Source organism: Psammomys obesus, unplaced genomic scaffold, assembly GCF_907164565.1.
Source record: "Psammomys obesus unplaced genomic scaffold, mPsaObe1.curated_primary_1811, whole genome shotgun sequence".
NCBI lineage: Eukaryota > Metazoa > Chordata > Mammalia > Rodentia > Muridae > Psammomys > Psammomys obesus.
In genome coordinates this window covers 15585990-15612860 of record NW_026596039.1, presented here as the reverse complement: position 1 = coordinate 15612860, position 26871 = coordinate 15585990, and the positions used below count along the sequence as shown (strand labels likewise).

Genomic DNA, 26871 nt, shown 5'->3' with positions numbered 1-26871 from the left:
GTGTGTGTGTGTGTGTGTGTGTGTGTGTGTGTGTGTGTGTGTGTGTTTCTAGGGATCCAACCCAGTACTCAGGAGGCAAAGGCAGACAGATATCTGTAGGTTCAAGGCCCTCTGCTCTACATAGAGAGTTATAGACCAGTGAGTCCCTGTTATACAGCAAGACCCTGGTTACTAATTAATTAATTAAAAGGAGACATGTTATCTAGAATATAGACTGTGAAGCAAAATATTTGAAATCTAAATAGTCTCAGAAAGTTCTAGACAGATGAGAGCCTGTTCATGGATCAACTATTTCATTCATTCACCTATCCACTCATTCACCTCTCTGTGTCTCATATATATAATACATGCTTATTCAGTGTACACTTATAACCCATAGTTCCAAAAATACAGATAACTATACTGTTTTGACTTATTAAAATAATTAAGGCCAGGCTGTGATGAAAAGCACTTGCTTCTTTCTCAAAGGACCCAGGTTTGGTCCTTTGAGACCAGTCACCAGCACCCAAGTGCTGACTCCCAACCATCTCTAACTCAGGTCCCAGGGGATCAGGCGCCCTTTACTGACTGGCATACGTGCAGATATGCACACATGTAGGTATTCGCATAGACTAAATTAGATCATATATAAAATCATATATATATATAATAAAAATATATAATCAAGGCAGCATGATGGACCAGCCGGTAAAGGCACCTGCTTCAAAGTCTCAAGACCTGAGTTTGAGCCCTGAAGCAAGTTGTGCTCTGACCTCTACATTGGAGCCATGGCCTATGCACTCCTGCACAGACACACACATCATCATCATCATCATCATCATCATCATCATCATCATCATCATCAATAGTGTGATTTAAATTTTGAAGATAAATATAGAGACAAAAAACTTATCTTTTTTTCTTTTTGTGTAATGTTTTGTAGTTCTTGTGATGTGGTATTTTGATTAAATTTGTGGGTATATTGTGGGTATTACAAAAACCAAAATCAAAATTTTCTCTCCACCTAAACAACTACCATGAAAAATAATGTATGCTCCTTATCCCATTTCATGTCTTTCTACCACAAGCTGGCAGAAAAGAAAGAAATTGAAGGCCCTAATATCTGTGACAAACCTGACCTTCAGTGTTGCCTCACCAAAGGAAATTAATTTCATATATATTCAAAAGAATCAGAAATCCTTAGTTTTGAAATAAAAAAGACAGAGAGGAAGAGAGAGAGAGAGAGAGAGAGAGAGAAAGAAAGAAAGAAAGAAAGAAAGAAAGAAAGAAAGAAAGAAAGAAAGAAAGAAAGAAAGAGGGAGGGAGGGAGGGAGAGAGGGAAGGGAGGAAGTAAATAAGACTCCTGATCCTGGCTTAAGCCAGAGGCTCTTGTCTGTGACTCCAGCACTTGGAAGGCAAGCAGGATGATGGAGCTTTTGAGGCCAGCTGGGATTGCACAGGAAGACTTTATCTAAAACAAACAAACAACAACAACCTGGAATGGTAGTTCACACTGTGATACTAAGGCAGGGGAAATGCTTTGAGCTCAAGTCCAGCCCATGCTTCATATTGATTTCCAGGCCAGGCTGAGCCACAGGGTGAAATCTGTTTGAAACAAACACCCCCGTTCACACAGACACAAATAAATCTGTAGGCGTTCTCCATTTCTGTGACGTAAAGGCCGTCAACATTAAGTCAAATGGTACCTTAGTGCATCACCAGTTGCTCTGGCATCCTGTCTTTGCTCAAGACCTGTACAAAGTGTTATAAATGTATAAATATTAATCTTACATTTGAAAATATCTAGAAATAACTGCCCCCCCAATCATAACATGGCTTTGAATAAACTGCCACCAAGGGGATGTACTGTGTTAGTCTCCTTCAGGGATGCAGTTTCAGTAGTTTTAGATGGCCAAGCCATCTGTTCTTACTGTAATTTTACAAGAGGTTTCTTGCTTAGAATTTTTCTTTGTTCTGAACTTATGTCCATCGGAATTCTCCCAAGTAAACTAACTCAATTTTTCATTATATCTATATTGTGGGACCACATAGAACATTCTCCAAAGCCAACAAAGTTTATTGTTACAAAATATAGTATGTGACAGCAGAATTATTGAGATTATCTAGGTATTCTTTCCTGAAAAAAGGCCAGCTATGAAATTTTTCATTATTGATTACTGATTATTGATTCTCTTCCACATCTCCTCTTTTTTCTTTTCTCCCAAATGGATGACTATTTTCTTTCCAGGTTTGAGCTCTGTCTTTCTCTAGGGTGGAGAGTTTTTCCCCGGTGGGTTAGAGAGATGCCATTTATTGCTGTGTTGACCATATCCTTACGTCTCTCCTCCAAGTCAATGACAGGAGGAAATGGAGAATCCAGACTATGAGTACTTCAAACCAGACTAACTGGCTGTCCAAGACTGTCCTTGATGATCCAGTTGCCTCTTCAGCTTTGTACCGAGGACTCTACCTGGTTACAAACTCTGTGAAATCCATTCTTCTACAAAGCCTGGTACACAACTCCTAAGGCATTTTAAGTCCATGGAGTTCCTTTTCTCTCTCAATTCCTACTTCTCCAAATCACAATACCCCAAGCTCAGGCCAGACCGAGAATAAACAAATGGGCCATGGCTTTCACCCCACCCACAGAATGATCTAGATGAGGCATTCCTAATTGCTCGTTGCTCAATCTAATCTTGCTAAAGAAAGAAACCTTTGGGTGGGGAAATTCTTAGTCAAATAAATTCCTAAAGAGAATCTTCAGTAAGTGATGCCATCAAGGGAGTATATCACCATGCCAGAGACTGGGTTCTGTGTCACTAAGGATGAATCAGCACAGAGCTTGGGCAGCTTCTAATTCTCTTCCTCTTCAGTCTCCTGCTGGGACTCTGGGTACAAGGTCCTCCCTCCTCTGTGGATGTTTTATGCGTTATTTGTAGAAGGTAAGTCACATGCTCTCAATCACTTGGCTTCGGCCTTCCAGGTGCTAGGATTAAAGGTGTGCATTACTGCACCTGGCTTCACTTTTTTTTTTTAATCCAAAAGCAACTCATAATCCAGAGGCAAAAAATAATAACAATAATAATAAAACAAACAAACAAACAAAACGTAGATTTGTGGCTAACAGGAAATTCATAGTCCAGGCAAGGGCCAAATTAAGTTTCATGATAGTGAATTTTTTCCACAGCTAGTAGGGAGACCCATTAAAAAGGACTAAGGTCTGAAGGACCAGCATTCCTGTAGTTGGTAAACTCACCGAGGATCCACTACAATTAGCCATCTGCTAAGTCCTTTAAGAAATGGATGAATGAGACCTTACCCTAATGAGTGTCCACATTATACAGTGTAATTGGTCATTAATCACCACGGATACCAATACACAAACATGCTTCAGGAAAGCTGGTTCTCGGGTTCAGACAACAACAGGATCAGAGTGAAATACTTAAATCATCCAGACAGAAGGAAGGTACAGAGAATCAAATGATATATTTTGTAGAGTAACTATTGCCATAAATACAGCGATAGGTGGTCAGAAGTTTAGGGGTTAAGAGTGATACAAGAGTCTGGAAGATGTGTGGGACACAGAGATCTGGGAATCGAAGTTGACTTTGGCCATTCGACAAATACCGGTCCTTAAATTAGGTAATAGATACAATAACGTGGAGAGTGAATGCTGTGTCCCTCGGCACACACTTCCTACTTATTACTTTGAACAGCAGGTTCTTAGAACAGTTTTAGCTGATGGAATCAAATGAAAGGAGCAAAAAACCAACTAAACAAACAAAAAACTACCAAAAACCAAACGAAAAAAAAGGAAAGAAAAGAACCACAACCCTGGTGCCACAACAAACTAGCAGGGACCCATACACTTTGATTAGCCTTGGGTCATTATTAACACTTTTATCCGTTGTTTCAGAGGGATGAGTCAAATCTCTGTGGGTTTATTTGATGGATAACACGAAGTCCAAAACAACCTGACCTTTGTCCTTTGTGATGGTCTCTATTTTAGGTATTTATTGCCTGGTTTTGGTTTTGTTGTACTGGCCTCAAATCCAGGAGACCCGCCTGCTTCTGCCTCCCTGGTGCTGCTGTCTTGCCTTTTCAACAACTACTACAAGTTCTCTGGGGAATAAAAACTCGTCTGTCTTGTTTGTTGCTGTTTTCTCAGCACACTGTTCAGCGCCGTCACAGAGCAGGCGGTTCAGTTGTTTTGCCCTCTTACACGGCAGTAACTCACTATGCTAAGTGCTGTGACAGCCTTGTGCATGGATGACCTCTGACAGCGGGGCAGTAGCCTGTATTGGAGCCGAGGTTTAGAGACTGAGTAGGTCTTCATGAAGTGGACTGGAAAAGGAAGGTAAAACCGGAAAGAACAGAACAGAGTGAGCCAAAGCAAAGCCTCGTGGAGAACAGTCGATTTCAAAGGCCAGTCTCTTTCCCCGTGTTGTCCAGAAACTCTTCTCTGTGAAGATGTTCCTCATAAGACAGAAAACACGACTGAAGAGGAGTGGGTGTTCCGGGGTTTGACCACTCCGCGGCGAGGGCGAGGCAGTGATCCCCAAAGAGCTGCAGACCGGGGTGTCTGTAATTCATCCGCATTGTGTGTAAGCCTGGAATAAGCCGCTGTTCCCGGAGCCCTGGCTGAAGCACAGGTCTGGAACCTGGGAAGGCTGACCTGAGCTCTCGGTTACACCTAACTCAAGAGACCTGACCTATCCAAGAATCAGGAAAGGCAGGAGAGGCTCTGGGAGGCAGGGCACGCAGGAGAGCAAGTGAGGGTTGGGAATCTGGCTTGGGAGGAGGTTGAAGATGAACTAAAAGCAAACTTTGACTTCTGGACAACCCTCCAGGGAGGGACTGGAGAACACGCCTTGCCCTAGATTCTTCAGGGATCCCATGGACAGGTCTCCCCGGGTTCGCAGCCCTGGGCTTCTTGAGGATCCACTGACCTCGTGCACAATTGAACGAGGCCACCGCGGGCCACTCCGCAGTTTTAACCCTTTGTTCCCAGATCCCTGCGCGGGGCTGGCACGCAGTCCTCCCCGCCGCGCCCGCGCCCCGGGGTTCCGGGACTGAGCATGCTCAGTAGCCGCCCGCGTCTGGCTCCCAGGGAAACCTCTGCACCCCCTCCGCAGCTGCTCTCGGCCGCCTCCTCTCTGCTCGCCGCCCAGGGTGCATCCCGGCTTGCAGGACTCCAGGCGACCCAGATTCCCGCTCCGCCCCCGCCCCTCCCGCGCCCGCAGCCAGTGCGGCAGCCGCGGCCGCCTCGGTCCAGCTTCCTCGCGGGGACCAGTCGCTGCGGCCGCGGTCGCCGGGGCAGAGGCGGAGCGAAGCGGGCGATGGAGACCGCGCTGCCGCGCTCCCAGAGCTGCTGAACCCACCGCCGTCCCCGGCCCGGTGAGTCGCGACCCCAGAGGAGCCCGCGGGTGGGCGTCCTTGGAGAGGAGGGCTGAGCTGCGTGGGGCACAGCGGAAGTGCTCGGGCTTGGGGACGGTGCGGGGACGCGGATCGGCGTGCGCTCTGCCGGGGTGTTAGGAGCCCCGGAGGCACCCAAGGCTGTAAATCCTCTTTCTCATCCTGCGCCGGGAAATTGACACCCGGGGCGCCGCGGGTCAGAGCCGGGAGCTGTCGGCTTCCCGGGGGAGCGCGGGTCGCCTAGCGACTGAACGCCACTGCGGGGCTCAGGGAGAGGTCCCGGGCGGGGACAAAGGGCGGCTTGGCTGGGGCCGGTGGAGGGTCCCGGCCCTGGGCAGCCCTCCGTCCTGCCGGGCGAGCCCCAGGGCGGTGCCAGGCGGCAGAGCGGCAGAGCTGTGGACCGAAGGTCTCAGAGCCTCCTCCCCGGGCCAGGTCTGCGGGGCTGGCGCGCGCGCCTCCTCCCACGGGGGAAACTCCACTCTTGGGGCATCGGCCGGGCAGGTGCAGCTGAGCGGGCGGGCGGAGAACAGCAGCTCCGAGAGCTGCTTAAACCGAACGGTGGAGCGAGCTGTGCTGTTTTTCCAAGTGCCTGTATTTCCAATGCAGCCTCTAGGTGGCGAGTCCGGTAACAGACCTTATGAATATTTCAGAGACGACCTCACAGACTCGCTTGCTTCAGATCAAGTTTAATGAGTGTGTGTGTAAGCCTTTCTGGCCCCCCGCACAGACAGATGCAAGCCCCGGCCACGGCTTGGAGCTTTCCAAATTTCATCTCTTCTCCCCCCCCCCCCCCCGAGAAAAAGACGTCAAGGATCCCCACGAGCCTTAGACTGGTGTCATAAACTGAGGCTGTCATTTGGAGAGCCCGATTTTAGGCAGCCATCCAGGCTTTGTTCTGCATCTCAGCAGCGTGTGCGTGTTGGCGTCTGTCGCTTGACAACCGTCCTTAACTGGTATTGCCAATATGGTGGAAAGCAGGTAGCATCCCTACACTGGGATAAACGTCATAATTCCTTGCTGCCTCGTGAGAACACGGAGTAACAGCAGTCTTGGTCACATTCTCCCTAGAAGTTTCCTTGTGAGGTCAACCTGGTTGAAATTTTACCAAAGGTATACATTCTTGTTATTGCTCAGCCTTCCTACTCTCTCTCTCTTGTGGGAACACCGAATCCTTTCTCTGTAAGATGTTGCTGTCAAAAACGGCAAAATAATGTTTTCTTTCAGGGAACTTCCTGGGTTGCAGCAGACTTAGGCCTCTGAGCAATATAACTCCTATTGTACCATCACAATTAACCAGTAAAACTGACGCACTGCTTAGCGGTCAGTACTCTGAGATGGTACTCATTTGTAGACCAAGTCAGCTTCCCTCACGCCCACCCCCACCCCCACCCCCAGGGGTGTGTGTGAGAGAGAGAGGTGGGTAATCTTGATCCATCTATAAGGAATTCTTTTGTTGACCCAAAGCTCAAGCGTCCTTGTGAAGAATGAGCAATAAATCTCTCTGGCACGTCTGAGCACCCAGTGGGAGGCTGAGGCGCTCCTGTCTACAGATGTTTCACATTTAGGAAAGGCTCCTCCAACAAAGACCTGCCGCGGTTACCTCACCGGCTTCTCCCAGTGCCTGCCAGGCTGCTTCTCCTGGTCTGAGGAGAGCCTGTGTTGCCACGTTCAATTAATGAAGAGAAAGAACCCTGAAATGAAAATGCTCCCGTTTCCTCCATCGCGTCTTGCGTTAGCTTTTCAGGCGAGTTGGAGAGCTGTGCATAAAAATTATTCACAGATGGGATTGTAAAGGAATTCTACAGAATTCACAACATAAGGGGACTCTTACATAACAAGCATGCCACCAAGTTGCTCAGAGGTAACCAGGCTGCGTTCACAGATGTAAAAGCTTGGCGAACTGGGAAGTTTGTGGAGCTCTTCCAGGTGTGTCAAGGAAGCATACCCTCCATCCACCAAGCATTTTCAAAACATCACTGTTAGGGTTACTGGTGGTTTGGGCTGGGCAGACATGTTTCTTTCTGAAAACCCTGTAATGGAAACATTTCTTTCCTCCTTTTTTGGGTCACTTATGGGTTGAAAAAAAAAAAAAAAAAAACCGAAGTGGAGCAGAAGTTGTATGCTGCTCTGCAATCTGGGACAGGCTCAGCTCTTGAGCTATTGAGAATAACTCATGCCTGAAAGTGAGTGCTCTCAGCTCTGCACATATTTGCCGAATATATTTCTACTTGTTACGCTCTGTGAGAGTTGCCAGGATCCAAAGATGAGAGGAGACAGGGGCTGGTGATGGGTATACATCAACCGATGTAGGACTTGCTCTTCCGGAAGTGTGAGGGGCGTGTGTGTGTGTGTGTGTGTGTGTGTGTGTGTGTGTGTGTGTTGGGAGTGTGTAATGTCAGAGCCTGGGGGAAGACAAAGAATTCTGATAGACATCTCCACTCACGGAATGAGCTATTTAGCTGTGCAGCAGTGTTGACTGTTGAGGTCTGGTCTCAGATATGAGAATGGGTTCTTATGATAGAAGAAAAATGTAAAAAAAAATTTTCATGAGAGCCAAATGAAGCTACAAATTACAGGATTTTACCCAATAGTCTCAGTTAGAAAAACAACTATATCATGCCCTGAATAGTGTTCCACAGCACTGCTCCCTATCTTCCTGAGTTTATATTGTGTTCTCCCCCAAGAAAGACTTTTAAATAGTTCCTGAAGAACGAGCTGAGATGAGGCACATGTCGGGACCAGCAAATGGCAGTTGGGCAAAGGTATCTCACTGCATTAAAAAAAAAGTTTTAATTTCTTTTTAATGTGCTTGGGTGCTTTGCTTGAATGTGCTTGGGTGTTTTGCTTGAATGTGCTTGGGTGTTTTGCTTGCATGCTTGTATACCATGGGTGTGGTTGGTACCTTTGGGGGGCCAGAAGAGGGCAATGGGTCTTCTGGAACTTGAATTACAGACGGTTGTGAGCTGTCATGTAGGTGCTGGGAACTGACCCTGTGTCCTCTGGAAGAACAACCAGTTCTCCATCCAGTGAGCCATCTCTCCCGCCCGTCTCATTGTATTCTACAGAGCAGGTGTCCTGCCCTTTGACTAACATTATTGGGTGTCCTTTCATTAGTCGACTGCCACCCTGGTCTTTTCAGATTAAAACAAAACAAACAAACAAACCACCACATAGTATTGAAATGTATTGTTTCTTTAAAGTTTTACTTTTATATAAATGTAGATATTTAAATATGTCACATGGGGTGCTGATCAATATTCTACTTCTTTTGGTACAGTTTCTTGAAATGAGATAAGCATATGTTTGGGTTTTAGAAAATCTGTTGCTCTGAATGAGAAAAGACATTAAATTGCTATCATTTTCTGTTTCGGTTGAGTTATCTTTAAGAAAGCAGATGCCAGTGGTGGAAAAAAAGTATATTTTACAGAAATAGCACCATGCGAAAATGACCATATGCTTGTAGTATCAGAGAGTACCTACTTAGTGTTCCGAATGAAATTAATTCCAAAACAATACCAAAGCAAACACAATTGTGCCTGTAAAGATTCGGAAGGTACTACTGCAGAGGATCACATGGTATACTGCGTGGAAGCTGAAGGTTAAACCCATGCGGATCGTGTAGAGACCAGCCATCTCTTCATGGTTCACACTGGCAAAACTCCAGTACCCAGTAACAGGATGCCAAAGTAGGTTACCCTTCTGTCAAGAAACCTAGTGATCTTAGCAATCTCCATTCAGGACAGCCTCAAAGGTGTGGCTAAGTTTCGCTCTATTTCTTTCCTTTTCTTCCTTTTTTTTTTTTTAATGGTGCCAAGGAGTGCACCTAGAGTTTTATGCCTGGCAAACACTCTAGTGTTGAGCTCTATTACCTCCCTGAAAGGAAAAACAAACAAACAAACAAACAAACAAACAAACGAAGTATTATTTTGAGACAGTCTCACTAAGTTATTCAGGGTGGCCTGGAAACTTCTCTGTAGTCAAGGAAGGCCCGGCAGATGTGATCCACCTGCCTCAGCTTCTTGATCAACAGGCTTGATCCATGAGACCCAGCTCATGTTCTAACATAAGTCTCAAAATCATAAGAACTACCCCACATTGGCATATATCATGTAGTCTTATCAAGTAAACGATCATCCTTTAAGATAGAGTGGAAAATGGGCTGATTCAGGGATTTCTGCCAGTTCTCTTCGCAGAAGGTCAAGCGTTCTTCTGCCTTAACGACCTTCCATAATTCCCGGTTTATATGAGCGAAAAAACTGTGGCCAAGGGACATACTGACATCATTAAAGTTCAAGACGATTAGAGTCTGGGTCATATTTTCAACAAGGTTTATTACAGGAAGGATTTCTGCAGTGGCCCCGTATGTGGAGTGTCTCCCAGAGAGCCTCCTGTGATACCAGACGCTCATTTAGTCTACATCCTTAGCAGACACCTTGAATCTGAACATTCTGCATATGGATTGTTCCCGTATTCCATGAGCATATAATCTTCCAGCCCCCTCTGGCCAGCTCTGGGCAAATAACATCCTATCTTACCCTAGTTTCTCTGCTGTGAAAGAGTTTGAAGGTTAAAAAATAATATGATGCTAACCCTGATGTCTATCTAGAAAATAAGCTTTCGGCCTTGCTGTGGCTTCAATAAGGGAATAGCTTTGTTCCAAAATAAATGAGAAACTTATATAGAGTGAGTATATTCCATATGATGTGTCCCAGGCCACTGAAATAATCACACAGATTGGACTGTCTTAATTTTACACTGTGGAGGTGGAGCGGTTTGGTTGTTGCCTAAGTGGAATGTATTAAGTTGCTTCTAACAACCAGTCTCAGCTGGAGGTGGAGATGCCCACGCATTTAGCCTCAGGAGGCAGGCAGATCTCTGTTTGTTCAAGACCAGCCTGGTGCACATAGTGAGTTTTTGGCCAGGCAGGGCAAAAACCTATCTCAAGCAAACAAACATACAAACAAAAATACCCCAAAAGCAAAAGACAAAGATCAGTCAAGATGGATGAGACAGTAAAGACACTTACAGTCAAGCCTGATGATCTGACTCTGATCTCTGGGCCCCATATAATGGAAGACGAGAACCAACTCCAGCAGATGGTCCTCTGGTCTCCACATACACTATAATGCATGACTGTGCACACTCAAACACACACACCCTCACACACCAAACTAAAGAAAACTAAAGAAACAAATAGAGTAATCGTTAAGAACAGTCACAAACAAGCTAATTAATGATGCAGATTTGGCGTTCTCCGCATATTCTCGAGATGAAGTCTCCATTTTAATTATTAGACTGAACTTATTAATTAAAATGCCTGGCACAGGAGCTCATTTAAGACACCTCCCTTCCCGTTTTCCCTATGCCACCAGCTGGTGAAAGCTGACTCTTTACAAACACCTGTGTGTGCGTGTACGCCAGTGTCCTCAGAGGCCAAAAGAGGGCATTAGATGCCCTGGAGCTAGAGTTACAGACAGTTGTGTGACTTGACATGGGCCTAAAAACTGTAGTCCTCGGAAAGAGCAATATGTGCCCTTGACCACTGTGCCAGCTCCCCAGCCCTGCCACGTGTTTTGAAGGTTTTATTCATGATGAAGCCAATCATTTATTTACCTCACAGATGTTTTGACTTTTGGTATTAGTCTAACATATCATTGACATAAACTCTGTTCCCTACATTTTTTTTTTTTTACTCCACCAGTTGGCATTGTAAATATTTAAAGTGCAACTCGGTCATTGGAGTGAGTGCATTTATTGTATAAATACATTTCTTTCTTTTTCTTTTAAAGCAGAGAGATAGATATTCAGAATCTGAAAGACAAATTTTCTGAAAATTGTATAGTATAGTAGGCCCTTTACTTTTGTTCTATATTTTGTCTGTTTGTTATGGTTTTTGTTTTTGTTTGTTTGTTTTTGTTTTTTGAAACACAGCCTGGCTGGCTGTCCTGGAACTCTCTGTGTAGACCGGGTTAGCCTTGATCTCACAGGAAATCCACTTGCCTCTGCTTCCCAAGTGCCAAGTGCTGGAATTAAAGCTGTGTGCCACCATGTCCTGCTTTGACCTCTATTTCTTAATGTAATATTTTTACTTATTCTTTGAGAATTTCGTACAAGTATATAATGTATTTTGATAATCCACCTTTCCTTCCTCCTTCACCTCGTTAAACCCCGCCAACACATCCTCTCCCAAATTCATGTTATTCTCTTCCTCCCTCCCTTCCTTCCTTCCTTCCTTCCTTCCTTCCTTCCTTCCTTCCTTCCTTCCTTCCTTCCTTCCTTAATAAACCACTAAGTCAAATCATGCTAGCAATTTGCCCGTGGTATGGAGCCATACAGTGGAACATGGGCAGCAGCAGCCACGCCCCACAAGAAAAATGGTTCTCTTTCCTCTGGTACTCGTTGACTGCCAATAACTCCTTAGCTAAAGATGATGTCATCTGATCCCTACCTGTATCCTTCCTGGAATTTTTACTATCTTGATCTGCTGTAGGTCGTGAGCTGCTGTGAATTCAGGAGTGCAATCATGATGTCCTGGCCAGAAGACAGCATTTTACAATACTCTTCCCCATCCTCCATTCTTTATGCTCCTTCTTCCATGGTATTTCCTAAATCTTAGGAGGCGAGCAGCTGGTACAGACATCTGATTAGAACTGGGCACCCACAGCCATTTTTTCTCATCCCTTGGACCAGTTTTGTGTCCCTGTATTAACTGCTGCCCACTACAAAAAGAAACTTCTGACCAAGGTTGGGAGCAGGACCAATCTATGGGAATGACATAAGTCTCTACAGTGCAGTCTGACAACACGACCATTTGGCAAAACAGTGGTGGTTCCTCCTACGGCCTACAGCCCTCCTAGAGAGACGCCGACAGAGCCTGGCAGGAATTCCAGTCAGTCGCCTCCAGTACAGTTATGTCCCTATTGTCCCAGCAGCGCATGTTGCCTGGTAGGTTGGCTTTGTACTGTGCAGGATCCAGCGCTAGGCAAGACTAGCATCTTTTCTCTCAGGGGGCTTGCTGGTAGTACAAACGCTGGCCAAGCAAAAAGTTTCCTGGTCAGTTCCAGGTTGATTTCTCTAGATACTACAACCAAAGTAGGACGCTTAGGTTTTAATTTTAAAATGTCTTTAGCCTGAAGATCCATTTAAATTAGCTTTTAAAAATGTAATCAATTACTCTTGGCAGTGAAGCGTAGTCACGGGTTCTCTTGAAATGGTAAACACTCATTAAGACTGTGTTAATTGAGATGTATATTACATGTTATGATTCAAAAGACCTTTATTAAACTTCCTAATGTGGAATGCCTTCCCATCTGTCCTGTGTATAATGTGTATGTGGCCTAGTGTGGGAACCCAAAAAATCAGGTCAAGATTTAGCAGTATTAGAGGTTGTGTCTTAGCTGCCGTTCCATATTGTTCCATATATTTCCTCCACTCTTTCTTTAAATGATTGTTCATCTAGAAATGTATACAATAGATTCATTAAAAATACATATACATAGAATCCTTCGGGGACACAGCTTATCAATTAGACTCTTGAACAGTCGGAGTGAGATATGGAATTTAAGTTTGAGATGTGGTTTCATGTTGATCAACTATGTTGAGAGAATGTGGAAAACAGTACAGAAGACTGGCTTCATTGGTTTACTTTAGAATTCCTTGTTGGCTCTAATATGTTTACAACCTTATCGGTGACCCAAATCTACATAGGTCATCATAAAAATCTCAAAAAATGGAGAATTTGAATAATAATCAGAATTCAATTTGATATCCCTTGACCCAGGAAAAAAAATCACGTCTAAGATTATGCTTTTAAAAGAATGGATATGATAAGGAGTCTATGTATATGTATTTTTAAATGACTCTGTTATATACATTTAAGATCTAAAATCAATTCCAAGACCAGAGTGTGGAAGTACCAATTTATCTAATTGGATTATGGAAACAGTTTTAGTTCACTTGAATATGAACAGGAGAACTTTCAGCTAGATTAAAAAATGTTCCAAGCTCAAGTCAAAGAGGGTCAGAAACAAAATGTTCAGCATACTATCTATAAGGTGATTCACCGGGGCACCTGTGAGAGCTGAGAGAAGAAAGAATCATTTCCCTGAGTGGGACTTTGACTCAGATGACCTAAAAATCACCACCTAAATTTAACTGTAGACTTCAAATTGAGGTCCTAGGTGGTAATACATGAATCTGCCAATATCTAATTCAACTTGACAAACTAACTACTGTACCTCTGTCCTTTAACTTAGTTGTCATTTTATACTGTACAATAACTATTGTACCTCTGCCTCTTGTTTTAAAATTAATATGTAACCTTATGTTTATACTTAATTATTGCCTAGACAACTAACAATCACAAATTAGTCAATAAGCAGTTAAATGCGTGCATCTGTGACTACTACTGTTACTTCCATAATATTCTTTAATTATATAAGCTCACATTTGAAATTGCTCGTTCTAAATGATGATGTTTTCAGCAGCCATAAAACTAGGCATGTGTCATAAGTTGTCCATGTAATTGAGTATGACAGTGGGTGTGCAGTCTCGGGCATCTCTCTGCGTCATGTTTTGGCTTTCAGAGACATTTGTTTACACTGTAGAATGGACATTTGTTACTCTTTTTAAACACAGCCTTCAAAATCCTGTCCTCTATTGAGGGCTGTATTCATTGTAATATGGAGAAAGAGAACCACAAAGGTAGACACATTTGTACACACAAATACAGATGTGTTAAGCCTCTGTGTGTGTGTGCGTGTGTGCGTGTGCGTGTGTGTGAAGAAATCGATTATGAAGAATGAGCTCTTTTGATTGTGGCAGCTGAAAAGTTCATAATCTGTTGCCTGCAAACCGGAGACCCATAAAAGCTGCTGTAATTCTATCCAACAGCACGAACACGTCAGTGTCTCAGCCACTCGTGTGAGAGGCTAATTCCTCTGCCTCCACCTTTTTGTTCCATTCAGGCACAGCAGATTAGATCATGTCAACCCACACTGGGAAGAGAAATATGCTTTATTGAGTCTAGGGATTCGCACACCGACCTTATTCAGAAACTACATTCAGAGACATAACCAGAGGTAATGGAACTGGGCCTCCTCGGCCCAGTCAAGCGGACACATGAAATTAACCATCACCGGGCTCTCCTGCATTACAAAACACAACCCACTTTTCACAACAGGAGTTGAAAGCTTCAGGTGTTTCTTCTTTTCACACATGTTTGAACCTTAGCCCTGTTCCTGGCGTCCAAACTCCATTGCAAGGGTCCCAGCCCTTAAAGCCCCCCAGCCCCCCAAATGCCAGAAGGTATGGCAGCAGTGCCAGCCTGTGCCTGGTGGGGGCAGTAGAGGTTCTTTAGCAGGCTGCCTCTGTGTCGGGTGTTTTGTTGTTTTGGCTAGTCTCCAAACCTGATTTCCTTACCCACCTGACAATCTGGGGATTGTTTCCATGACAAATGCATTTTCTGCTTAAAGAGGAGAGTTTGTTTTGTTTGGGGTTTGGCTTTGAACTCTTCCTCCCTCAGCCTCTTGAGTGTTGGGGTTATAGGTAAGATCCACCATGGCCCACTAGTTTCTGTTTCTGCAATAGGGAGCCCTGATGATCACAGGGCTAATCCCATGCTAACAGAGGAGTGTTCATCAGTCACCAGGACTCACTGAGTCCACAGCATTCGGAAAGGCACAAGGCGGGGCGAAGGTTATTTATTCTCTTAGTGTTTATGAGACAAGTCACCACGCTTGGCATAAGCTAGTGGTCTGGGGACAAGTGACAAAAGGTAGGAACCCCAATGGCAAACGGAAGGTGGAGACCTGAGTCTGTGAGTTTAGTGCTTTTGAAGACTGTTTCAGTTCGGAAGTGGGAGGTGGCTATAAGGAAGGATACTTGGGAGAGCAATAGATACAATAGAGGCAAACTTTTTCTTCCTTGTTTAACGGATAAAGCTTGGAAGTTATGAGTGTGTCATGTCCCAACCACCACATCCCGGTCCTGCTTTCCCCATCCACATTTCAGTGAGCCTAGGATGGCAATGGTGTACACCCTCATATTCTGAGTAAGCAGCTCAGTGGGGCACTGGGGAGATGGCCCAGTCCCCAAAGAGCGGGCCCCACAAGCCGAGGACCTACCTGAGTCTGTAAAACTCCAGACGCGGTGACGTGTGCCTGTGGTCCCAGGACCGCACTTAAGTGCCGCCGGCACGTATGCGCATATTCCCAACCACAGACATGCACACATACACAAAACGGAATAAACACACGAAAGGGGGTTGTTTATTCCAGGGTAATGCTTACAATTACTTAAAACATCACAATAGTAAGACTTGGTAACACAGTCCCCAGCACCCAATCCTTCTCCACTCCAAACTTGTGTTTCTCAAGAAAATACATTTCACTTTTAATGGAAGAAACTGTGTCCACATATTTACTGTTTTTTATTGTGATTTTTTTTATTTAGAGTTTTAATTTTCGAAACTAAAATATTGAGAATATTTTGTGTCAAATTTCCCGAGTCTTTTAGAAGACAGAGACAGATTTTGTCAACTGTGCCCGCCAAACCTTCACTGCCTTGAAAGGCAGAAAACCATCTTTAAGCAGGTCATAAGTAAATTATTGGCAGCCTTGACTTCTGCAGCCAACGTGGACGGCCATTGCGATAAATCTCGAAATAAGCCTCAGATGAGTGTTTATGTCTGAGGAAGGGAAAAGCCTTCCTAGCTGTCAGGTTAGCTCATGTCAGCAGGCAGTCTTGACGCTAACTGCTGAGGAAGGGAGAAAGGAAGGCGCTGGATGTAGCCTCCAGGAGCCGGTTATGCGAGAGCATAACACCCCTGGTCAGATATGCTGTGTGCCACACGTGAACCGTAACTGTGCAACTTTTTTCATATTTGCTAGTTTTCTGTCCTCACGTGGATACCTGAGCATTTTATCCGTACTTCAAATGTTCACAGCCTTAGGAGTTTTTCTTTTCTTCCCTTCTTTTCCATTCCACTTTGTCCCTCAATCACTTTATGAACTCCTCCCATTTTCGGTCTTTTGTTGTTCAATGTGTTTTAATGCATTTATCCTTTTAAAACAATGAGTCTCCATCTTTCCTTGTATAGACTCATTACTTCTCAGGACTTGACCAAGTATGAAGAAGGCTGAAAATATAGACATGACCTGGATTTGCTAATTTATTTACTCACCCATCCTAACCCCGATGCTAGGCCCATCTGATCAGAAAACACTAGTGTCACCTTGTTTGGTTTGTGGCTCTGCTCAGGCAGACCCCAACTCTTCAAACAGGTTACTTTCACCCGGCCTCCTTACACACAGTCTTCACCCTGGCGTGGTATGTCCCATGCAGATGTGTTCACTCTGGCATGCTCATTTGGGAGAGGGTTTTTTTTTTTTTCTTTTTCCTAATTTTTTGGAAACCATCCACAGACAGGCATCCTAACAGTGTGAGCTGAGTTCATCTGACCTTTCCCACGTCAGCTTCAGGTATTTGTTGCTGTGAGCTTTTTCTGGACTGTTCACATTTTCCCTACAACACCTCAACATACCCAGGAGGGGCCAAAAAGAAACATATCCATTTCTTTTTCTAAAAAAAAAAAAAAAAGAAAGAAAAGAAAAAAACTGGTCATATGTGACAATGTTTTACCCACATGCATATCTATCCACCACATATGTGCAGGGCCCGTGGAGGCCCAAAGAGGGTGCGGGATCCCTGGGGCTGGCACTATAGAAGGTTGTGAATCACCATGCCGGGAGCTGTACCCTGGTCCTCTGGAAGAGCGGCCAGTGCTCTTAACCACTGAGCCGTCTCTCCAGGCCCACTTCTATCTATGTTTAGTAGATTCCTAACCCTCTACCTGACTGAGGAAAGTCATCTCTGTTTTAGTTTCATTACATTCCAGAAAGGCCATCAACAAACAAGGTAAGAAATGCTGCTGGAAGTTGGTCTTGGGGCAGCTTCCCTGAGGACGTTGTGAATCTTGGGATACTTGAGAAGAGACCCACCCCTTGATGGCTTCCTGGCTTTGCACTTTAGTGAAAATTATTAAATGTAGTTTTTATTCTCTTTTTCACATTCTCTGGGATGTTGTCCCAGTGGCTTCCAGGGCATCACAAAAGAGGGCTGAGTGCCACTGCCTCCTGAATCTCAGCTCTGCCTCCGGCTAACGGCTGACCTCCCTCAGAAGGTCCCTTAACCTCTCCAGCTCACTGTCCTCGGCTGCAAAGTGGAGACAGTAGTTGCAGCTAGGACTGAGTTTATATAAGCAAAACCCATTGGTTGTTGCCCAGCTTTTAGCAAGTTGTGCATAAATAAATGTTATTAATTCCACAAAACCTTAAACTGAGATTCAATTCTTCAGGTTGGATTTTATTTTTTAAATACTGGGATAATCATACATTGGGCAGATGTTAGAACGAAGTAGTATTCACCTGTGGGTTATTTTTTATGCATGTGTAAGCACCCGGGGCCCACAGCGTTTCGGTTGTTGGTGGACAGAGCCAGTTAAGAGCTGAGGACTGTAGAGAAGGTAGCCTTTTCTCTGTCTCCCCCACTCCCCCTGTCCAGGGATTAAGACTTTGAAGAAAGGAACGCTGCTGCTTCCAGTGGAGTGTCTAACTGGGGTGTTCAATGGCTGGATGGTTTACACAGTGGTACTTTACAAAGAACCCACAGGGAACTTCATGCTCAAAGAAGGCAGGGCAATCCCCTGATGATGGGGGCCAGGAGCCTTTCAGAAGTCACAGACCGCTCATCAATGTCCCTTCCCTCCCAGCTGGGAAAAGAGAGAAGAGGCAGATAACAGCATAGCCCCATACTGAAGCGCCAGCTCATCTCCGTTTGATCGGCACGCTCAATCATTTGATCCTTCTCTTTGGATCTGCTCATCTCTGTGCGCACGGAGACAAATCACTGCAGGGCCCTGCCAAGCTGAGCAAGCCTAGTTTATAATTTTTTTTTTTTTTTTTTTTTTTTTTACTATAGGGACGAGATCTAGGATTTTTTTTTCTTCCAGGTGGGAAATTTGGAGTTTGTTTTCCTAGTGTTATTGATTGATGCTTTTAAAGTGCATTTTCCTAAGAAAGACACAGCGTTCATTCTGACAAATAATGCAGAGAATGTGCAGCATGCTGGGCAAAAAAATATGAAACAGCTCATTCGAGGGGGGGTAAGAAGATGGCTCGTTGGCTGACAGTCCTTGCTGTGCAAGTATGAGGGCCCAAGTCCAGACACCTAATTCCTGTGTAAAAGCTGAACATAGGTGCAGACACCTGTAACCCCAACACTGGTAGGGACAGAGACAGGAAGATTTCTGGGGTTTGCTGTTCCCCCCAAAAGGGAGAGCCCCAGATTCAGTGAGAGGGCTTGTCCCAAGGGAATAAGCAAGAGACTCACAGGAAAGAACATCTGACATTCTCCTTCAGCCTCCAGGCAAGCCCATGGGTGTGTCTCACACACACACACACACACACACACACACACACACACACACACCCCACAATTTTGTAAAGTCTTTGGAACAATATTAAGAATGCAGAGTACAACAGAAGAGCATGGCTGTCCACCCTAGAACAACCTCCCTCTAGATAGGAAGTCATGGGGAGGGGACTGCGCAGAGCGGCTTTTGTGTTTTCCTTAATTCCCAGGAAAGACGTGCGCGCACTAAGCGCCTACGTGCTTCGCTCCACTCAGCCCTTGGAGCTACCTCGCAAGGTGGATATGACCCGCCGGACACCGCACACACGCTAAGCAGCTTGACTAAAGCTACCAGCTGGGTGGTTGTGGATTCAAGCTGTGAACTTTCTCTCCACAACTTTGTACCATAGCCACCCGTACCCTCCCTATCCCCTTGGCAGCGTTACCCACAGACAGTAAGTCTCCCTCGTCGTTCCAAACCCTGTGGCACTGTGCGCTGCGGTGCGTAGCCCAGAAAGTTTCTGTTTTCGCTTTTTTTTTTGTTTGTTTGTTTGTTTTTTAGGTTTAATATTGTATCATTTCAGTTGTCCCATTTTGTGATGAGATGAAGCCTGTAGAGTTTAACTTCATCTTTTAAATTTTCGTTGGTTCGAGAATTGTGTACCAATGTGTTTTGATTACATCTACTCCTCCCCCAACTTCTCCCTGACTCACCCCTCCCCTCCCTCACCAGCCATCTTGGTGTCTTGCCCAATGTGACTAGACAGGTCATACTCCCGAGGGGAGAATTATTACTGTTATTCTGCTAATGGACATGAAAGGGTTTTTTGTTTGCTTTGGTTTGGTTTTTTTAAGATGAACCAGATTCACAGTCATGAAATTGAACTACCTGGGGATAAAATGGTCTGCTAATTCCGACAACATATTCCTGGTGCAGCACATTTTTTACCCCTCTGTGTTATGAGGACTCTGTTGGTCTCATCCTCATGAAGAACTGCTGTGATGAACATGGGTTGTATCTACGGTTTGTTTAGTGATTTCTTCTGGACTATGACTCCAGTTACCTGCCAAGAAAGCTCAGACCTTTACCCAGAACTTAGGGTTCATCTCCTGACCTTCAAACCCGTCTATGGCCCCCAAAACTTAGAATGTCCTAGATGCCCAAGTCTGATTCTCCAAAATCCTGTGTATCAGTGAACGCTCTGTCCAGTTGCCATCCACAGAGGTCTGTGTTGGCTCCTCATTTCCCTCCCAACCCCACCATTGAAAGTCTGGCCAACTCCGCCTGCTAAGTATCTCTCAGGTTCTTCCCACTCCATCTCCATTCGCTGCCTGCCTGTACCATTATCCCTGTCAGGATCATCACAGAAAGCTTCTAAATGGTACCACTGCCTGTAATCTGGCCACAGTACAGCCCATTCTCTGTACTAAAATCAGAGTATGTTTTAATATTTCCCCTGTTATTTTATGTGTATGGGTGTTTTGCCTGCACAGAGGTCTGTGCACCATTTCCATGCCTTACGTGCATAGAACCCAGAGGAAGGCACCAGATCCCCTAGAGCTGGAGTTACAGATGGTTGGAAGCCACCACGTGGGTGCTGGGAATCAAACCCTCATCCTCCGGAAGAGCAGCCAATAGTCTTAACCATGAGCTCCCTCTCCAGCTGCTGGGGTAGTTGTTGTTCTTTTTCTCAACCAAAAATCAAATTCGTGTTACATACCAACTCGAAAACTTGCAGTAGTGCTTGCCACTCAGGTGAGATGCTTCAGCCCCCTTAGCATCATTTGCAAAGCCTGATGCGCCCTTACTGACCTTCCACATCTTGCTGTCTTCTCAGTGAGGACCACACTTAGTAGGAAGATCCTCTCTATACGCCTGGTGCATTTTTTCACTTCTAGGGTTTTGTATGTGCTTTTTGGGGAGCCCCCAGCCCCTACATTTAAGATGGTCACCTCTCTTAATGGGTGCCTAGGACATATTTCCATTTGCAGTTCTGTGACCAAGTCCCTATCTGCTTTCCTGTCGTGGAGCTGAGGAGCTGGGGGAGGGGGGCGCTGCCTGGAGGTTAAAGGTGCATCCACACCCCAGAAATCTCATCCTGAGATCAGCAGGAGTAGGACCAGTTTCTCCTGCCCTGCCTCCTGCCCCACACAGGCAGCCTGTGCCCCCTGGAGGAGCTCACATAGCTTCGGAGTGTTGTGCTTGTTTTTAACTCTTATTTTTTGTCTCCACCTCCCCCTCGCCAGCCCTTTAACCTTAGGTTAGAGAGAGAAGGTTAGTGGGGAGAGGGGCACAGACCTCCTTACTTCTCCCTGCTGTTTAGGGTTGATGGGTTCTCTGGCGACTATCCCAATCTCCGTCAACAGCAAACACAGCAAGCAGTCTCTTCGTCTGTCCAAGCCACTACACCGACCATCTCTGGGCTCTCCAAACTGCCACGAACCCCCTTTTCTCTCTCTCTCTGAGCTCTCCTACTTACCTTCCTCAGAATCCTAGGCCACATCCCTATCTGTGCTGCATGAGGCAGTCCGTTACCAGCTGGCAAAGATCGCTCGCTGCAGGAGGCAGTTATCAGCTGTGGACAAACTGAAGCCCAAACTATAATCCCACACTTGGGATTAAAACAAAAACGTGTTTATATAACATAACTGAGTTTTTAAAGAAACCAAGACTTCCATTGCATGGTAGTCAAGTTAAACTTCCTCTCTCCTTACAAGGTCATGTCCAGCAGGACCTGGAATTCCTCCTCACACAAACGAGGCATCTCCAGCACCCTAGCCCTGGCCAGTGATGTATACACTCACCCCAGAAGCCCCTGCCCTCCCCCAAGGTTTAAGTAGCCTTTGTCCCCCCAACTAAATGAGCTGTGTCACTGAAGCTGCCGAGTCTGTTCTTGTCATGCTCACGGCTGTGGTCTCTTTCACCCCCAGCCTCCTGTCCCCACTTCCTGCCCCTGCTTCCCCCATCGGGACCCACTGATGGAACTGTGATGGGCAGGGAAAGGAGCCTGAATGGCCTCCTGTATCAGCCTGTCACTCGAGATGGTTAGGCCTGCAGGGTGCGGCCGCACCCTCTGATTCGCCCTGTATCTTTACTGTGGGTCTGAGGCATAAGAGGCATTAAATCTCCTTTAAAACACTTAAGCTTGGAATGATGATTGTTTCCAGAGAAGTTACAAAGGTGATAAGCACAGTTCCTTTAGACTACCACCCACTTTCCAGTATTAGTATCTTGCACTAATGCAATATACTTACCACAACGAACAGACATATACTGACATCTCATTATTAACCCAAGTCCGTATATTTTCCTTTTCAATACTCTTTTAGAAGTATTTTTATTTTATTATCATTGCTGTGTGTGTGTGTGTGTGTGTGTGTGTGTGTGTGTGTATGCATGATGTTTGTGTGTAGAAGTGCAAGCACAAACATGCCATTCACTGGGAGGCAGGCTCAGAGGCCAACTTTGAGGAATCGGTTCTCTCCTTCCATCATGGGTTCAGGTAATTGAATTCAGGTCATCAGGCGTGCACAGCGAGCACTTTCACCCGCTGAGTTACAGCGCTCAGGACCGAACTTTATTCACCCTTCCTTAGATTTTACCTCATGTCCCTTTTCCGCTTTCAGGGCCCTGCCTGTGATGCCTCATCTGATGGACCTATCTCCGTAGGCACACACTCCTTGGCCTCCGTGCTTTAGTGGACGTTCCTTATTCTTAACTACCTTACATTTTGAGGAGTCTACTTATGTGTTCTGTGGCCTCTCCTCCCCCTGGGATTTGTGTCATGTTTGGTTGGGGTGATAGGACTGAGGGAAAACCCACAGGAACTGGTACCATCTACATACAGCTATTTACCGTCAGTGAGACATCTTGCTGGTGACATTTGCCTCGAGCACCTGACCAGGGCACGGCTTGCCAAGTCTCTCTACGCTACTTACTCCTCTCTCCTGAATGGCATTCAGGAAGATACAAGGTCTAGCCTTCTTTAAAAGGCCAAGAAGTTATGCACAACGTCACTGAGGGCAAAGTGTCCACCTACTTTGAAATTTGTGTGCATGGAAGACCTGTGTAGCTTTCTCCTGTTTTTTTTTCTGATCCAGTCATTCATTTGCACTGCACAAATCCATGGATTTCCATTATACGCAGAGTCTAATTCAATAGTACTTTATCCTGTTGCCCAGATTGTGCCTTCTTTGGACACTGGGGGCTCTTTCTGTGACTATTTGTGTTTATTTTAAGTGCTCCTATTTTTGTTTGTCTTAAACGTGTCCCTTTCTGGCAGAACATGATATTTCTCAACATGACCCAGTTATAGACCATTTCTCCAAGAATCCCTGGTTCCTAGCGGAGGTGAATATATGAGAAACCATAAGATCTCTGCTAGCACTACATTATAAATTGAAAATTGAATTCATTTAGAAGCCACAGATACAGAAAGAATGATGTAAAATTTAGACCACACAAAATGCACAAGTATTATTTAATTTTGCTTCTGACATACTTTAAGAGAAAAGCACTTAAAAAGTTGAAGGCCATTTCTCTCCTCTCTGCCTTGCCAAAACAAGCAACCACAGTCTCTATGTGTAGGTTTTTTTTCAGACGTGTAGATTCTACATTGTAGAAAGTACCTGTAAAAGCAAATAGCGTTAAGGAAAAGACTGGCCTTTTTAGTTGTGCTGTGTCCCCTGACTTCTGAGCCGCTCTGGGTGGTGGCTGTGACTCTGTCTGCTGTGTGTCCCTACACTCCATTCCACTCACTTCTCCTGGAGCTGGCCTTCCCCCGTGCCTTTCCTTCAGGAGTGTCTTCTCTCTGCTCTTATTCGAAGCCAAGTCTGGCTCACCTGTCTCACCATCCCTTCCTTCTCCAGAGCCTGCCCCATGCAGCATCCTTACCAGAAAAAAAGGGGATGTGCCAGAAGCCGTAGGCTTTGTGAAAGCAAACATTGTGAGATTTTTTAAAAATTAAATTTGATGTTTGCCAATTTCATACATGTCTATAAGGCATTCTTTTCATACTCTCTCTCTTTTCTCTCTTCCTCCCTTGTCAGTTCTTTTCCTGCCTGCAAATCCCCTTTTCACATCCATGTCTTTGTGTTTTGCTTTGTGGCCCATTGACTTTAACCAGGGCTGTCTATTGGAACTTGGTAGCCTCACCAATGGATACACAGCTGGAGAGAGTGACTTCTCCTCTCCAAGAATCTATCAGTAGCCAATAGCTGAGCAGGTGAGGGGGACTTGTTGTTGACAGAACCAGTCTTGTGCAGGCCAGGTGCATATAACAACTGCTAGACATGGTGACCGTAATGGCCATGTCATGTCCAGAAGATGATATTTCATAGTCCTTCCCCCCATCTTCTGCTCTTACATTCTTTCTAGCCCCTCTTCTGTAATATCTACTCCCTGGGCCTTAGGGAAATTTTGAACCAAGCAACCAAACAAACAAACACCTTGAACTTGGCACATCATTTATTTGTTTTTTAGGAGCATCTGGCTCTTGCACAACTATTTAAAATGTTTTATTAATATATACTAATTGTGCTGATTCGGAGCTTAGCAATATTATCAGTTCCTTCCAGTTCTTTTTGACTTGTACTGTTGGAAAGTTAAGACTGCCAGGCTGGAGGTCGGGGGATATCTGGAAACCATGACAGTAATTTTTATAGTTCTTTATTTTATTAATATTGTTTCTCAAAACATAAGGAAAATACCCCCCAATGAGAGAAGACTTATAAAGCTCATAAAACTGTCTCCAGCAAGTGACTTAGAATGGAAAGTTAATTGTACAGTTGTGAGGCGAAAGGCTGCGGCTTACATCTCCAGCCTTTCAATCCTTTTCGTGGGCAGCTCTAGTAAAACGGTGTTCCGGACATGAAATATATTGTCTTATGCCAGCAAAACAGGAGGGTTATGTTTAGAAATTCTAGTAACTCTATCTAATCTTTCCCTGTAGGCCACACTTACTTTGCAAAAGTGAATTTGGAAGCAGTTTGCTTAAAGAGAGTTGGCGTAGCGTCCAGGGAGGCAACGGCTACACCATGAAGCACTTCGTGAGGTAAGTGACCGCAGCTCCCCGAGTGGGCCTCTGGAGGAAAGCTTCCTTGCCAGCTAGAGGGCTGTTTGTGTTCCCCAGTGTGGTCCCAAGACAGGGTCTGCTGGCATTGCCTCTTGAGTGAGGGTAACCTTAACGCGAGGCTCCTCTCCTCACTGTCCACTCTGTGATGCTGAGAGAACATGTGGGGTGACAGGGCAGCCTGGGCCCATGAATGTTCTTCACATAAATCTCCAAAAATTAAAAGCTTGGCTGCCACACCGGCTCACACTAGTACTTTTCCCTCACCACAGTCTGTTTTCAGCCTCTGCCGGCTGCCTGGCCTTGTCTCTGCAATATCTATTACCAGCTCCCAGACTGGCCAGCACAGAGTATCTGTTAGTGTTCTCTGAACAGTCCTACTGTGTAGAAAACGTTTTATGACTAACTTCAAGATTACTAATCACCATCAATTTTTTCTGTTAATAAAGTATATTGAATCATATTAAAATATGACAAAGTTAGTCTGAGTATTAGAAATGTCAGTACATTCTCCAGCTCATCTTCCCATCAAGATAGTGACCTCCATAAAATACTTTCCTTGTTTTGCTCTGCAACCCTCTAAGCAAGTTGTAGGTGGCCTTGCTTCTTTCAGGAAATTATTTGGTTCTATTGGAGGCTATTTGAGGCTTTCTTTTCCCCCCTGGTTTTGTTTCTATCATTGTTTCTGGAGGCATATGGAGGGGCGTGAGGGTTTCAGTGTGCTTTGATATGATTAGTGGTGGCTACTGGGTAATTATACAAAACTATCTGGAGATCACAATGAAGCCACTTCCAGTTGTCACAGTCTGTTACCTTGAACAGACTATTCACTAACTTGTTTATCAAAGCTATGTGAAAGTTAGTATTTGAAGTATCACTAATAAGGCATTTATTTGACCTGATATGTTTTTGATTGATGTGGTTACTAACGAACCTGTTTATACAGTCAAGAGAAGCTGGTACTTTTGACTGTCTCCTGAATGCAAACATGGATGTTGGCTGTAGGATCATGCTAACAAGAAGCTCTGGGTGACTGGAAAATTAGCAGCTATAGGTGTCCTCCAGCATAGGGGTTATGGCGCAGTGAGATCTGGTCAAGCCTGTACTGATAGACTTTTTCTTCAGTGTCTCAATATGTTTCAGAAAATCGTGAGCCAAAACCAGCCATTTTATGAGAAATTGTGGCAGTGGCTTCTCTAAGTTTTCTTCTTAAATTGAATGGGTGCAAAGGGGTACTCAGTAGACATCCTAACACTATCGTGTAGAATCAATCTTCACGTGATGGTTGAGAATTGGTAAAATGTTGTGCCGACTAGAACCAAGGATAGTGAAGCCAGCACAGCCTTGTCAGTAGTGTGTTCTAACACAGACTTTTCTTTTCACTTGACGCATATATTTTATAAAGAGATTATTTTCGTGGATTACTTACGTGAAACTGAAGATAGACTGGCAGGCTGCACATTGAGAAGGAAGTGAGGAGGTAGCAGGATGGCTCATAGGGTAAAGATGGCTGCCGCTGACTTTGATGCCTGATTTGATCCCCAGAGCCCACGTGGTGGAAGGAGAGAACCAACCCTGCATGTTGTCTTCCACGTGTGTGCTGTGCACACCCATATACTAGCATGCAAACAGGTACACACAAACATGCACATTTGCACACACCTGCACATGTACACACACACACACACACATGCTCACACATACAGACACCAAGAGAAGAAATGAAGAAAGCGGGCTTTCCACCAATTATTTATTTTGAAATAACAAAAGGAGACTCATTGCCCATTCTTAGTTGATTATTGGTTTTTGCTTGAGATTTTGTTTTTAATATTTTTTAACTATCATTGTTTCAGTTCGTCTTATATTAATATACATGGAATGTGAAAGGGCATACATCAAGAAATCTACAAATTCTATTAGGATATATTACTCTTTATTCCCCAACAGTCCATTCTCATAGCTCTTGAGCAACTTTGGAAATCATTTCATTTCAACC

The 26871-nt window shown here is 44.8% G+C and overlaps 1 protein-coding gene across 1 annotated transcript in view; it reads left to right on the top strand.

Moving 5' to 3' along the window:
* The first annotated feature begins 5257 nt into the window (after positions 1-5257).
* The window catches only part of Elmod1 (ELMO domain containing 1), a 56683-nt gene continuing 35069 nt past the window's right edge, over positions 5258-26871 (top strand). The window contains exons 1-2 of the mRNA XM_055621943.1: positions 5258-5376; positions 24756-24857. Coding sequence (XP_055477918.1) covers positions 24841-24857 — 17 coding nt within the window. The 5' untranslated portion in view covers positions 5258-5376; positions 24756-24840. The remainder of the gene's footprint in view (positions 5377-24755; positions 24858-26871) is intronic.